The sequence below is a fragment of the Primulina huaijiensis genome, chromosome 13, assembly GCF_012295235.1.
Source record: "Primulina huaijiensis isolate GDHJ02 chromosome 13, ASM1229523v2, whole genome shotgun sequence".
Taxonomy (NCBI): Eukaryota; Viridiplantae; Streptophyta; class Magnoliopsida; order Lamiales; family Gesneriaceae; genus Primulina; species Primulina huaijiensis.
In genome coordinates this window covers 201,595-218,094 of record NC_133318.1, presented here as the reverse complement: position 1 = coordinate 218,094, position 16,500 = coordinate 201,595, and the positions used below count along the sequence as shown (strand labels likewise).

Here is a 16,500-nt window from a genome sequence, read left to right as displayed (position 1 = left end):
TTGTGTCTTGATGGAAACTAAAAATCTTTTGATCAAAGGAAGAACATCTAATTTGGAATGCATAAGATATACCCAAGTGGCACGTGTAAAATCATCAACAATTGTCAGAAAAAAACGCTCCCCATGATGTGTAGGCGTATGAAAAGGCCCCCAAACATCCATGTGCAGAAGCTGGAAAGCCTTAGAAGATTCAAATGACCTTCGTTGGGGAAAACTCTTACGTGTTTGCTTGGATAAAGGACAAATAGAGCAATGAGATAACTCAAAAGTAGCAGGTAAAAAAGACAACATTTTCATTCGAGATAAAGAAATATGTCCCAGTCGTTGGTGCCATAGAATATCTTGTGATACATGAGTACACTGTGTATTATTAACAGCAGAAAGGGACGACCTATACAATGGAAGTTTAGAAGTATAAGTGTTTGGAACACCTCTGGAACGCAAACTCGAAGTGTCTAGGTAGTATAGTCCATGTCTTTCTCTACCAATCCCCATTATCTTCCCACTTGAGAGGTCCTGAAATACACAAAAACATGGGAAGAATGTGACAAAGCAGTGATGTTCCTTAGTGAACTTAGAAATGGAGAGAAGATTGTGGCGAAATTCGGGAACAAAAAGAACATTGGACAAGTGTGTGGCTTTATTAATAGGCATGGTTCCTAAGGCGCTAAACTTGGTGGTACTGCCATTTGGCAATTGAATTGAGCCCGTGACATCTGTGCAAGATTTAGAGCTGCCAAGTAATCCATTACCCCCAACCATGTGATCATTGGCACCAGTATCAATTATCCACTCGAGATCAGTAATAGAACAAGGTGTATCAATACCTGCCATATTTGCAGAAAGAGTAGAGGTATGTGATTCAATGGTTGGTGGTTCCTTCGCAAGAAGTTTCAGAATAGCCGCATACTGTTTAGGGGTGAAGAATGACCCTGTGTTGGGAAGTTGTGCAGGGTGTTCAACTTCTCCAGAATCAACAACAGAGACATTAGCTCTTCCCACCGTTTTACCTCTGAATTCTCCTTCCCTATTAAACCTTTGATTACCACCTTTCATTTGTCCTTTATATAATTTGTGTCCAGGAGGATATCCTATTAGCCTAAAACAATTTTCTTTGCTATGCCCAAGCATATTGCAATGCTCACAACGAACATCATATTTCTTCTTATTCTGGGCAGAAAAAAAAGCCGTGGATTCCAGCTGCTGTGGAATCACACTCAGCATACTTCGATGTGATTCTTCTTGTGAAATAATAGCAAAGGCATTGTTAACAGTTGGAAGAGGATCCATCATTAAAATGTGACTTCGTATATGTACAAAGCTATCGTTGAGTCCCATAAGAAATTGAAGAAGCTTATGCTGTTGATCAAATTCAACATACTTTCTCGAAGACTCACATAAGCACGTAGGCAATGTCACTAGAGATCCGTACTCATCCCACAATTGTCTAAGTTTGGAATAGTACACTGAAATCGAATTGTTACCTTGAACATGACGACCGATTTCTCGATGAAGCGCGAAGATCCTCGATCCATTCACCTTATTAAACCGTTCACGCAAATCATTCCAGACCACATCTGCATCCGTGGAATACACAATTCCACTGAAAATTTCCTTGGATACGGAGTTCATAATCCACGATAAAACAATCGCATTACATCTCTCCCACTGCAAAATTTGATCTGATCCAGAAGCCGGTCGTTTACAGCTTCCATCTATGAATGCGAGCTTATTCTTAGCTCGCAGCGCAATTAACATTGCACGACTCCAGATCCCGTAATTCTCAGTGCCAATTAGTTGCTCATTTATCAAATTGAGCCCTGGTGTGTCGGACGGATTAACATGAAGCGGATCGAGAACATCGATTACAGAAGACGCCATTCCAGTTGAAGCTGATTGTAGTACACTCGATTCGAAGAAGATACAGATCCTTTAAGCAACGAGGATCGAGTAATGAAAAAATCAAATCTAAAGGAGAAGCTCTGATACCATGTTGAAATCAAAATTGGAGAAGGAAAAAACGGAGAACCATTGCTCCAGAATTTCAATATGAAAGAAAAATGTTGTTCTCTAACTACTAACCGACAACTAACCTCTTATATACAAAACTAAAGTGCTATATCAGAAAAACACATTTTTACAAAATAATTAATCTCTTTTAACAGCTGGTGTTGCCAACGAGGCCCATCGTCGTTGATGGATATAATTTTTTATTTTAAAAAAATCAAAACATATATAATATGATCATTATAATTAATTTTTTATTTTACAAAAAATTGCATTCCAAAAGTAATGAATATAATGGTAGATGGATGGGTAGGAAGAGTCGTCAAAGTCAAGACTAAGGGGTCCGCCCGCAAACATGACACTGTCGGCCTGCGCCCACACATGCCATCTTTTGTTCACCTACCAAAAAAACATGCCAAATCAATCCAAACTTTCATGATAATGCAATGAACCAAAATATTCATATACACATACATATTGAGTTCAGATTCCAAATTCAGAATCGAACTATTCTGTACTAAAAATTTGATTTCGTGTTTGTTAGGTTTGCTGGTGAAAGCACTAATCCTTAAACTTGGCAATTTGAATCCCCTTCGAAGCTACCAATGCATGTAAACACAATATATGGGAGGAAAGCAAAACATGACATGAAAATAAGTGAAGTGTCTGAATAAATATTGAAGTGACCGCCAAATGACAACTTGGTGACTTTATTAAATAATACAATGCCTGAGAAATCAACTTCTAAATAGTTAGTCACCAAACTAACAGCCCTACTATTCTACATTAAACTACACATCTTCAATGCATGTATCCAAAGGTTGCTGGATAGCTCTGCACAAATTAATCTTCATTCCACTAACGATGGAGTATTCGAGAAATGCATCACTCATTACGATCTTCCCTCGGCACAAACCCACAATGCTATTCCTACTCAGGGGCTCACTTTCAACCATTCATAACGTCCCAGGACTGGTAACTCGTTCACAAAGTCGAAATTGTACCTGAAAAAGGTAGAGTGTAAATCCAAATATCCTCGGAGTTTAGAAAACATGGGATATCAAATAACAAAATTAGAAAAAAAGAAAAGTTTCAAGTATTTTCAACAAAATGGAGTACAATACTTTTCCGTGAAAAGGCGCTGCAGTGCTTGCTCTTCATGGGTGAAAAATTCCTCAAGTTCAAATGGTGTGGGGACATTCATAAAAAGGGGATTTGGGGGCCCCCTTCGATTAGAAGCACTTGAACCAGTGGCCGGGCCTGGGTTGGAACCCATTGTTGAACTGCAAGGGGTGCTTTCCCTTGTGTCTCTGCTGGAAAATGAATTTTTTTATGCCTTTTCCATACACATTCCAAATTAGGTAATGTACACAAAAACTCCACATGCAGCATTACTTTATAAAATTAGAAAGGGAAATGATTGATCTCGGATAACCGAAAAAAGAGTTTAGTTGAGGGCCAAATCAATGAAACATTTAATGAGGAAAGCTTGCATAAATTACAATAAAATTTCAATTTTTTTTCGTGTAGGGAGTGTGTGGGGTCACTTCTCCCAGATCTGAGAATGATACAAGAACAGCTTCCCCGAGTAATATTAAATCTTGGTGTGGCCCCATTAACAAAACGCATGCAGCCACAAATGAGGTTTCCAAAGCCATTGATGCAGGTACAATCTAGTAAAAATCAAAGAGTATGCGACTCTTTTAACCACTCATGTGCTCCTCATATTCCTTTCACATAAGCTTTTTACAGCAAAATTCTTCGAGGAAATAATGTTCCTAGTTAATGTCAGGTTTCATGTCAAGAAACAAAGATACCTCTTGAAGAAAAATTTTGAAATTTTATCCAAAACATTTAAAATTGTAGCATTTTTTGAGTCTCAGTAGGAAGGGACTAAAGTTCAAGCGTAACACACCCAATGGTGTAGGGAAGAGGAATAAATATCGAACTACAATAATTGTGGGGGAAAGGGAACCGTTGAGTTTTTATTCACATAAGGTAAGTGGGGCTGAAAAGAATGCAGAAATCGAGATTGTTTATTTCATGAAAAGAACGATACAGCCACACAGCTTTGCTTACCTTTTGTGAAAGCAATTTTACAAAGTTTCCACATCTGAAATATGCTGGTTCAATGCATAAAAAACTAACCCATGTAGCATTAAAGACACTGAAAAGAATGAAAAGGATATTCCAATTAAAACTCCACTTCTTAGATAACAAAGAGATGATTGCTTAAAGATGGAAGTATGAACTGAAAGCACCAGCACATCCAAGGTAGACGAGCATGACCGAGGAGACAGTGGCACCTTTAAATAAAAAAACGAATTTCATGTTTAATTTATTCAGGAGAAACGAAAGATAAAGTCTAAGAGAGTAGAATATTGAATACAAAAGGCAGTAAATTTTTTTAAAAAAAATGCAATTTTGTCCAATAAATACAGGCCTCAATAATTCAATTATAGCTAATTGTCTGGTTCGGCGTAATAGTATAAGATAGCTGGAATCAAATAAAAAAAAATTTTCTTTTCGATTTTGAGAAAATAACAACAAATTTTTTTTTTATAACAAACCTCGAACTATTATCTGAGAAAAAAACAAATTAATTTGCGTGCAATTAGAGTTCCCAAAAGACAAAGCCCCTGGAAATGAAATATCAGATAAAAAGGAGCAAATAATCTCTGGTTAAAAAAACTAACAATAGATAAATAAAACAAACGGAGCTCAGAGGAGCACTTTAAAAGGCCAAAACAAAAGAATGCCATAATTTTTTGCTGCATGTGCAAACAATTCCCAGAAAGAGTTCTATCAAAGAGAGGTAAAATACTTCCTAAAATTCCAAACGCACAATACTGGTTTTTTCCACCAAAAATATGAAGAATACTTGCTGTAATTCCATGCATAATGTAAAGTGAGAGAATGCAATGAAAGGAAGTGAAGGAGCGAGCTACGGTCAGCGGAGTTGACCATTAAGAGGAGGAGGACATAATATGCGAAGAATTTAAGGAAAAAAATTTGGTGTAGGCTCAAAATTTTTCAAAGAAAAAAAAAAATCAAAGAACTGGGATTAACCCCTTAATATTTTAACAGATTACACCAAAATTTCGGAGTAAAAAAAGTCACAAAAGATGCCCGCACGTTGATTCTGACACGCAAAAATGAAAACAACAAATTTTTCACAAAAAAGAGGATGGCCATTCGTACATATATATACCTTTCCCTGGCTTCCGTATTCAAAACGTTTTCCCCCAAAGAGGCCTCAACTTCAACCAAAGCTCCTCGTCCACAGCGACGGCTTCGCCGTACTTTCCGCGAAACCTGCGACTTCTCGAGGCGTCGAAAGGCTAGGGTTTTGGCGCGAGTTCGTACACCGAGAGAGGAATCCGTTACGGGCACGTCAGTCGTGGCTTCCGCTTTCCTAATGTATTTCCCCATTATTAATGCTTAACACCTACAGATTGAGACGGTCAGAGAATGGAGAAGTGAGAATGGTGCAGCAGGATCTGTTGTGGGTTTCATCACCAAATATAATATTTTTAAATTAATCCTGTTATTATACTAGTATAATATAATTTTTTAAAAAAATAATTTATTATTAATATTAAATTTTTATTTTTTAGTAAACATAAATCTCGCTGAATTTGTTGTACCAAACATGTTTTTTTTTTCCCCTAAATGAAGCAACAAATCACAAAATAAGAATATGTATGTGTGTAATTATAAGTCTATTTTCCAATAGACGGCTTAAATCAAAATTTCGGATTATTCTTCTTCTTTTAAACTTGTAACATTAGGCAGCAATATTCAGTTATATATATGTGTGTGTGTGTGTGTGTGATAAATGTAAAGAAATGAATTAAAATTTAAATTTCAACTTAGAAGGTCTCTTATTTTGAATATTGAAAATGAGTATCAAACGTTAAATGGCCGGAGAAGGCTGGCCTGAAAATCCAATCAAATGTTTCAATTATGAATAATTATTATGTTCACAAAAAAAAAAGAAAAGAAAAGAAATAGTACAGGAATTTCCATGATAAAAGATTCTGCGATTATTTATTATATTAATTTAAAATTAATGCCCCTAATCATTGCTAAAACTATTCTCTGCTCAGAATTTCAAGAATAAAATAATTGTTGTTGGTGAACCGTGTCGGTTCCTATGGGAATAATATTATATATAACTTGCTAACGTCCAAACATAGCCATTAACTTAGCTACCAAAGTAAATTATACAAAGAATAAAAGTAAGGTCGTGCTTGATTACTCAATGCAGAAAAGATTGATTTGGGCATTAGAAAAGATTGATTTGGGCAGAATTGCATTTCAAATTATAAAATCTAACTCAATTATTATTAAAATCCATCCATAAATTTTGTTAATTCAACCATGTCAAAAAAATATATATATAAAAAAAAATTTAAATCGATCATGAGACAAACGTAGAAAATACGAAGGACCCCTCAGCCGTGCAAAACAAAATTAGAAAAAAAATATTCAGATTTGTACGAGCAACGAGTTAATGCATGTCATCATATCATATCTAAATATTAAATACTACCTTTTTTTCTTTTTCTTTTTTTTAAAATAAGAATACTACCCTTTCAAGCGTGACAAATTATCTTAAGTCAATAAAATAAATCCGTGCAATGTCCCATGTGCAATATTATTTAGTACTTGAGCATTATATATTTAAATTATATGTGTGTGTCTTCATTTTCCATTATTCGAATTTCACTGGTAAATATATATTTAATTACCCTTAATCTTTACATGCTTTTATACCTATCTCACTTTTTTCCAAATCCATTTTATTTTTTAGAATATTAATTTCAAATTAATTCATGGATTTCAAAATGTTCTAACTTTTAATTTTTCCTTTGAAAGAAAATAAGTATGTATCATTTTAAATACATTTTCCAAAACTCATTGCTCAAATGAATTACTTCAACACAAACTAATTTCATGTTATCATTTACTAACCCCGGTCTCGTGGATGTTGATTGGACATCTTGTGGCGTTACGCAAGATCGCGAGTTTTCATCCATATATAATATGGATCTCCATCTCTTCATATTTTTCACAATACTCGATATAAAAGACTAGTCTCCAGTTATACATGCGGGCATGAATATATATTATATAATTTTTTATTTATTATTAAATAGTTTTTTTTTATACAAATCTAAAAATTATATTAATATAATTTATTACAATAATTATTAAAAACATTTGTAGGACTATCAATTAATGTAATGAATAATATATATGTGATTTAAAATATATCCGATTCTTTTGATTAAATATGAACAATTTTTAGAATGCAACATCAAATGCGGGATAGATGCTGGAATTTAACAAACCACCAGCAGCTGTGTATGGATACCTGTGTCGTATGCTGTAAGAAATGCCGATGTGTGCCGCCTGGATTTGCCGGAAGCAGCCGTATATGTTGTCCTCGTTACGACAGGAAAAAGAGCTAGTGATGCCTTGAACTTACGAAGAATTATTCAATAAAATGTGAAGGATGGTTGTATGATATAAAAATACAGTGCAATAAAATGACTGCGTGTTTCATAGTTAAATGTTGGTGCGGTGTTGTAACACCTAACACAATATGCAGCGAGATATTTCAACACTTTCCTTACGTTCGGATTAATTAGGCTTTCGTACCAAACTGTTTGGTGGCACCAAAGGGTGAGTGAGTTCTCTGATCTCTCAGTCTCTCTAATTATATAGTATATATAATAATTTCTTGACACGTAATACGTATATAGACATTGTGTTTTAATTTAAAAAAATAGTTTAAATATATTAAATTTTATATATTTTTTGTTTGTGCGAATAAAAAAAAAATTTATTTTACTATTACAAAAGAAGGTGGAATAGAAAATCTTTATTCGGTGATCATAAATGTCATTCATTCTTGAGACGAGTGACCGAAACAAATACATTGTATATGGAAAAATTAATGAAATATATATGATATTGTTAGACAATTTAGGTGGTGATTATTTTTATTTGGGTGAGAAATTAAAAAGAGGTGTGCATGATGATAGTTTAATTTGGATAGAAAAAATTGAATAACAAGTGATGAAATGTCAAATCAAATTTGTAATATAGGGACATTTATGAAATATTAAACTACAAAAATTGTAAAAAATCAAATATATAGAACAAAAATTGTAATTTTGCCAAAAAAAATAATAATAATGAGATACTATTCTAATAACTACATAGCTTTTTTCTGAAATTCTTTTAATTGTAATACATTTTTCGAATTTATTGGTTATATTGACCGAGATTTAACGTGTTTTTATTTTTATTTTTGTGAGATCGTGGAGAGGAATGCAAGCGCCGATGCACAATTGCGACCCACGTGGACATATGTTCGAAAGCTTGCATTGATTGTTGAAAAGAATGCTCGTGTGTGCCGCCGGGGCCGGGTTTTCTGGAAACAGGGAATGTTGTCTGTGCTACGATAACAAGAGAGGTGGTGATGGTGCCAAATATTGCCCCTGAGACTAGAATATTGCTTTGGTTTGGTTGTTCAATCTGAAATTTTGAAACAATGGTCAAGTTTTTGTATTTTCGCCAAAAAAAACCTTTATTCTTAAAAAAATTATGGTTATCTATGTTGTCTAATTTCATTTTTAGTTTGATATCTTTCAATTTTTTTTTTATAATTTTCGTCATTTTTGTTTAAAAATATTGTTGTTGACTCCATACATATCAGTGAAATTTCGAAATCTCATATGTGCTGACATAGTCTTCCATAGTTGCATATCACATGAACAGAAAAGCACTAAAATTACAAATAAAATAAAATAAATAACAAACCAAAACTAAAATTTGACAAAAAGATCGAAATATAAATCCTATCATAGAAAAATACCTAGCTCTCATGACGCACCAATATGGATAAATTCCATCGTCAATACATAAGTAGGCCGAAAATATGTTTACATATCATTAAAAATATATATATGGTCCACACACATGCTTGCAAACTTAATCCTACAAGCTGTTTGATCATCTTTAGCCGTGCAACATATACAAAAATAGCAGCTCGACTATTTATATCCCGACAACCAAAAAGACCATGAAAAATTACAATCCGAGGACAATATCGATCGATTTATAATGTATTATTATTGTTCCTCGATCTCGATCCCCATGCTATTGCTTCTGCAACTTCTTTTTCCCTTTCCTTTGCCATTATCTCACTTTGATGGATATCAGAATTTTTCGTCACCCTAGGGGAGGGAATGGCATCAGGCAGAGACGGTTCCGTTTCCGTTTCCGGTTCCTCCCTAAGATAGCTAAGGGCAGTCACCACATCGCTCATAAAAGGTCGAACCGACATGTCTTCTTGGAGACACATAGCTGCAATAGCAATTGCTTGCTTGAAGCTTTTCTTTGGAAATTCTTCTTGAAGTAGAGGATCAGAAAGTTCTGAGAATCTGTGTGGTTCTTTGAATATTGGTTCAGCCTAAACACCAAAGGAAAAACTATGTTCATTTTTTAAAATAGATGAACACATAATCTATATAGCTACATCGACAGACAGGACTATAGAATAATAAACCTGCATCGTTGGCTTCTCAAACAACTACGGAGTATAGGATCCAACGTTCAATATTGCTTTTTTTTTTCCCTTTCCGAACTGGTTGTGCAACTTAAATCTTTTAAATTACGGTTTTGAACTATGATACAAGAATATTGGCCAAGGAAAGCCTTAGATGAATCAAAAGGAAAAAGGAATGTGTATATTTTACCCATTTCACTAAATTCTGTTTTTCGCCTCGCCTCCTGGTATCGATAGATCGTTTTCCGGTGATCAACTCTAACAGAACGACTCCAAAGCTATACACATCCGATTTTGCAGTGAGATGACCTGTTCTTTGATACTCAGGTGCACAATACCCGTACGTACCCATAACTCTCGATGAAACATGCGTCTTGTCGCCCACAGGTCCAAGCTTAGCTAGCCCAAAATCAGAGAGCTTTGCGTTGAATTCCTCGTCGAGCAGTATGTTGGATGATTTCAAGTCACGGTAGATTACCGGTGGGTTCGCCTTATCGTGCAAATACTCTAGACCTTTCGCAGCATGCAATGCTATTTTCATCCTAGTGAGCCAAGGTAATGCAGTCTGACTTGGTGAATGTCTGCAGAAATGTGACAAAAACAACATTCGCATGGAGCGAAAAACGTGTAATGCTCTTGGAAGACACAAAAAAATGATCGATACCGAGTAGATGGTCTTCAAGAGATCCCAATGCCATGTATTCATACACCAAGAGTCTCTGTTCTCCATCAGCACAATAACCGATTAGGTTTACGAGATTTTGATGGTGTAGAAGGCTTAACATCAAAACCTCTACAAGAAATTCTCGGTTTCCCGTTTCGATCTAGTTGCTTAACAGCTACAATCTGAATTCAAACGACCCAAAAATCACCTCAAAAACAACAAAAAATGACCATAAGTTCATTGATGTGATCAATATAAAAAAAAAAAAAAACTTGGATAGTACCTGGCCAGTTTTATCAAGGCATCCTTTATAAACACGACCAAATCCGCCCTCACCGAGCAAATTTTCTTGCCTGAAATTTTTTGTTGCCGAGGCCAGCTCCCTAAAGGTGAAAGTTTGAGCTGCAATATTGTTGTTGTTAATGTCTTCCCCGGTGGCACGCCTGCTGTTTGTAGATTCTGCTGTAGTCTTTCTTGGCTTTTCTGCACAGAAATTTGGAGCATTCCAAATTCCCTCATAATATCAATAAAAATTTAAAGGCAGCAGGGTTTGCATGGCATACCGGGCCGAGGCAGTGGCTGAGACGGAGGAGGCAGTGGCCGCCGCTGTGCAGACGGAGGTTCTCTATGATGATGGGCGGAGACAGGAAGTTTGCTTCTTGTCGCATTATTACCACAATTCTTGGATGCTTTCTTCTCATGGGACGAAAAGCATGAAAAACAACTCATAGTTGAGGCCTTAAAATTACAGGGAACACAGCAATCCCTGATCAATACTTGAACATGATTCTTTACGACTAATTTATAAGAATTATCTTGGATCATTGGATTTCCAACGAATCGTTGTCTTCCCAAAAAAAAATCTCTATGTTTTCATTACCAAGGAAATTAAATTAAATTAAAAACCCACAACTGTGTGGAATGATTTTGAGATTAAATCCCTCGAATTTAAGAGATTAAGAGAGAAAGATGAATTTTTTTTATCTTGTTTGAATCAGTGAGGGCAAGAAGCCATATGAAGAATCAAAGGAAATGGCTTTTATTTTGTTGTCCAAAATTGTCGGAGGAAATGGAAAAACAGTGGAAGAGAAGATATGAAGAATGCTCGTTGATGATACAACGACGCGGGGAACCAATATGATGGACAAAATTAAATGAATTCACTATAAATTCATTTCAGGAAAGTTTTTTATAAAGTGTAAAATTTTATGCCATCAAAATTTTTAAGTTTGCTCATGGATTTTGTATCTGAAAGCGGAAATCACGAATCGTATTTTTTAAAAAGATCTTCTTTAAGAAAAATTTGTGGGTTCGCTAATTAGACATTCATTGATTTTATTGGATATCTTATTCTTGTAAATAATTAGCCAATAAAATAGCTAAATCCGTGCTATATTAAACTCTTAGATCCAACACATTCATTCACGAATCTGAATTCTGAGAGTACAGTATCCATATGTTTCAACGAGCCTAAACCGCAATCTTTAGTCTGGCACTCACAATCCCCGGGAAGCTACATATGAAATAGCTATTCCCCATTGACAATTTGATCCTATCGTTTCCACTGCGGTAAGTCCTGGAACTCACAGAAGGTGTGCATCTGTTGTATCCATCCAAATCAACCGTCCCACAACCTGCAACAAGAATATACATCAATGCTTGGATTACTATAAAATCAATGTGGCCAACGTTTTTACCGAGTATGTCACCTGCCCGGCCGGAAGTGATGCATATCAGTCCAGTCCAGCCCAGCCCAGCCGAGCCGGTTTAAAATGTTGAAAACTCCAGCCATAAGAATCTACCACAGCTAGAGTAGTTGCATTAGCTGCATGAAACTGGTAAATGAGAGTTAAATGAAGGAAAAAGATGACGAAACAGATGGATTTTCGAGCACACTTGTGCATCATCGTCATTATTTTTTAGTATTAAAAATCCAGGGTGACTTTCCAAGTTGTTGGTTAATTTCCATGTTGAGTCTCCTTTGATATTGTTGGTTGTGGTGATCATGGAGCCATTATCGGTAGGTGATAGGTTAGCATCAGTTGATGAAATTCAAGCTTAAGGGATCTCTCTCGTTATGATTCTTCGGTAGATATATTGACTTGTGCTCCCAACCCTCGATTTGTCCAAATATCAGACTAAATCAGGCTTCCTTGTAGCCCAATTCCGCCAGCCTTCTATTGGTCCGACCCAGTTTATATTGGCGCATTTTCCACCATACTAAATGAAATATGTCTACAAATTATCATTTAATTTGTTTAATATAACATAAGAAGTAATATACTTAAATTAAAATGTAATTTCCACTCTTGTTTTATCTCCAATTTTTTAAAGTTTACATATGTTCAAATTATTAAATATCAGTGATTTTGAAATGATGAGTCAATGATATGTAGTTTTCTTTAACAATTATGAAATCGATGATAGATTTGGTATCAGCTTTAATATAAGATTGGATGCTGTTTTTTAAAAAAACAAAAGCAAAGTACAAAGACATCATGCAAATAATTGTTGAGTCCGTCCAAATGCTAAAAGATTGAATAGGTCACTATTCGATATTGACTCCACCCACAATTAATGAATTATAAATTCATTGATTTTTGCCACACCACCGGCCCCTACATTGCTCCTGTTCTTTTCTTTTCTTTTAAATAAATAATAATAATAATTAATTTCAGATTCCTCACAAATTAATTTCAACTAGTTTGAGGAAATTTCTATATGAACAATTCAAATATAACTCCTAAATTATGATGCATATATATGTAGCTCTTTAATGGAGTCAATACCTCAATTCTTGTACATTTTTTGGCATTACAACATGATGAATAATTGAGCTAGAGTTCTATTTTAACGATGTTTCGAACATGTCTATATATAAATTAACAATGTTGCATTTGTTAAATTTTGAACTTTTTACGAATTAATGATGTATTATATACTACTACAAATTGAAGTTCAGTAAATATATAAAACAAATTACTTAATATACATAATTTTACCCAAAAAAATATTTATCAAAGTCTATATATACAACTCTAAAAAATTCTATCTAATCAACGTAAGATATATTTAAACGATATCACAAAAGATTGATCACTTTATAAAACACTGGATTTCATTACATGCAAATATCATATGATTAATAATATTGGGGGGGCGGGGGTTGTCTCTCCTTCTGTAGTCTGTACAGTGGTGCCCATAAGAACAAAAACCAACAAATTTCTCAAAAAGGATCGGACAAGTAGTACTAATTTTGATGGCGACTGATCATGACAAACAATTTAAAATATTTGTAATCATAAAAACAACTTTCAAAATTTTTCTTCCAACCCTCCAACAGGACCACAAGAGCTGGAGGATCATCGATATCATGGAGAAAGATTATTTCTTGAAATTTACCTGTTCAATTGGAGATAGGGTTTGGTCCACTTGGAACTTCATGTTTATCACCTGTTACAAACTCATCTTTTTTACCTTTTGGCTCCGGATTCTCCCTCTTTCTTGGGCGAAACTCTGCTGTCTTGGAAGCAGCAGGTGAAACATCTGCTGAGAAAAGGGTATCTGAGGCCATTTTCGAGGAGGGATTTGAAGCTGGATCTGTTGCAGAGTTCACAACTGCGAAAAGTAGGAACACAACGAACAAGAACTTGACGGAAAAATGGTGGGATTTAGCAGAGATTTCAAAAACTGTTGCCGTGCAAATTGGAAAAAGAAACCACCCCGGCCCGCAGAAGTCCAGATGAGATCAATTATATCCATTAACCAGATGCGAATGCACCTCAAAAGTAATGAAGGAGAATTATTTTTTAGAATGGAGAAGAAAGAGGAAAAGGGAGGAAGAAGAAGGAGCTTCAGAAAAAGTGAGGAGGGTTTGAAATTCCACACGCGATATTTGGACTGATTACGACATATAATGCAATAAATAAAATCATTATATATATGGAGACTGGAATTGTGTGACCCGTACTACGTATATACTAATTGTGCTTGTGTGTGTTAATAGCTATGTTTTTTTTTTTTTTTTTTTGTAATTTTAATATTTTTTTTTATCAAACTGCCCAATACGATATCATTAATAATATCTTATGTCATATCAATAATAAATATGTTACGTCAACAATTAAAAGCAAAAAATAAAGGTCATGACAGTTGATATATGTGTGTATATATATGTACTACGAGACCACAATTTACTCACTCATTTGGTTTTGCTGTCATTTATGGAAAAATTAGTATTAAAAAATTATTATTATATATTGATTAAAACAAAATTAGTAATAGTGATCGGCTTTTGCCAGTTACTAAAGAAAACATTTATTTGACTTGGGGGTTACAACTTACACCTCTTCTTTTTGTTAATTTATCAAACGCACTTTCTATTGCCATTCAAGAAGGTCTAGGTGTTGAGATGACTTTCAAATCTTACTTATTTGAAATGGTTTTTCAACATAATAGTTTATTTATTTTGAGTAACCCGGTAATTCTTCATGTTATCTAATTTTATGTTATTTGGCAAAGTTGGAAAAATAAAAATAAAGACACAGGTGTTTTTACCTAGTTCAGTCCAATTGACCTATATCCACGATGTCATGTCAAATTAAACATCAAATAAATCTACTACACTTCAAACCCTNCTCTGATATGATTTGAGAATACAAATTATTGTTGCGTCCAAAAAAGTAATTTTGATTAGAATCATTAGGAGAAATAATCAAATAATTCTGTTGATATATTCGAGTAATTAACCGTTTCACAATCAGTAAACTGGATTTACTGTCATAACCCCGATTTGCCGAAAAGATGGATCTATTGAAACAATGATCGTGAGCAAATGCATAAGTATACTCCTGAAAGATAAGTGGATATAGAAAGTCATGTTGTTGAAATCTCTCTAGCTGTAAATATCTTTTGATTTGCTCCATTTGAATTTCAGACCCAACTTTTTCTTTTACCCCGACAATTTGGTAAGTCGATCGACCAATAAAATTTTATACAATAGTAATTAAATATTATAGTTTAATAAATGAGCAAGCAACCAATTAACCAAACACTTAATAAAAAGTAAATTGTGACATTTATTGAACGAAATAATTTTAATCATATAGTATAAAACTTTTAAATAAAGTTATTGCACTGTATATGTGTGTGCCGTAGATTGCTAGCACAGCTCAAAGCAAATGTCCCCGAATAAGGTCTTCTCGGACCTGGATAATTCATGGGTCCCGAACAATTGCACTAGTTGTTATATTTGTTAATAATAATAATAATAATAATAATAATAATAATAATAATTAAAATCAAATCCTCGAACCCATGTGACCTTTTGCCGTATATTTCGTTGACATATATTTTGTGATTTACAACTTACAAACGTATATTTCCATCATGCATGTGGACAAAGAGGAAAATAAATTTTAAAAAATATATATGTAATAACAAGAAGTGATCATCAGGAGTCTTTTTGTGACTATATTTTTCCTTCCTTTCATAATTAACCTTTCCAATTTCCTACACAAGAAAGAAAGATTGTGACGCATGAAACCACAAACAACGTAGGAAGGGAATCCTCAAAAGCAACATCTTCTTTAAACTTTCTTTCATGTTTTTGTATTATTTATTTATTTATTTTTGCCTCCCCTTTGATAAAGTAGAAATTAAATAGGTCATCAATTTAATATCAAAGTCTCACACTGTTAAATAAAAATCGCATTAATTGTCCGGGTTAATTAATATCGTTGCTTTCACCCCCACGAAAAATGAAATTGGGCATGAACCGGGAGGAGCACAGTACTGTGTTATCTTTTCCATTCCGCATAATTTGCAGTCCAAATAATCAATGTCTAGTTTTCTTAGTTACGTAATATCAATAAATTCAGTAACTCAGAATTGAAGACAGTTCACCATCTTTAATATATACGTAAAATTGCAAATTTAATGTGTAACATTTGCTTCTTCACTGAGTTTGGTTTTTTTTTTTTTATTATTATTAATAATGTAAATGAATTACAGTTTTCTACATAAAGAGACAAATCAAGGCAGCTAATGGGTAGTCTTAATTATCATAATTGAGGTCCAAATTGAATATAAAATCCGAAATCAAAACAAAATTTGATATAAAATATACGTTCGAAAAATAAGCATGAATTCATTATCGATTGGAAAAAACATAAAATTATAAAAACAAATGAATGATCAACAAATATTGAACGAAAAAACAAACCTAAAATTTGGTAACATTTTGGAT

General features: G+C 34.1%; 1 protein-coding gene and 1 pseudogene across 5 annotated transcripts; both read right to left on the bottom strand.

The window, feature by feature from the left end:
- Positions 1 to 2,661: 2,661 nt before the first annotated feature.
- Positions 2,662 to 5,537, bottom strand: LOC140991067 (cyclin-dependent kinase inhibitor 3-like). Of its 5 annotated transcripts, XR_012177783.1 has the most exons (5): positions 5,219 to 5,537; positions 4,832 to 4,891; positions 4,087 to 4,174; positions 3,132 to 3,317; positions 2,662 to 3,011 (listed from the first exon to the last, which is right to left on the bottom strand). XR_012177783.1 is itself a non-coding variant. In XM_073460976.1 (4 exons), exons 1-4 carry the CDS (start codon positions 5,437 to 5,439, stop codon positions 2,942 to 2,944), a joined length of 540 nt encoding a protein of 179 aa, XP_073317077.1. In that variant the 5' UTR covers positions 5,440 to 5,537; the 3' UTR covers positions 2,662 to 2,941. The 5 variants fall into 5 exon arrangements, 4 of the variants coding, with proteins under 4 accessions (XP_073317077.1, XP_073317079.1, XP_073317080.1 ...); XM_073460976.1 differs by lacking the exon at positions 4,087 to 4,174 and having other exon boundaries at positions 3,132 to 3,320; XM_073460978.1 differs by lacking the exon at positions 4,087 to 4,174.
- A 3,402-nt stretch (positions 5,538 to 8,939) lies between these two features.
- LOC140991000 (probable serine/threonine-protein kinase PBL26) lies at positions 8,940 to 12,869 on the bottom strand (annotated as a pseudogene).
- Between the last annotated feature and the right edge of the window lie 3,631 nt (positions 12,870 to 16,500).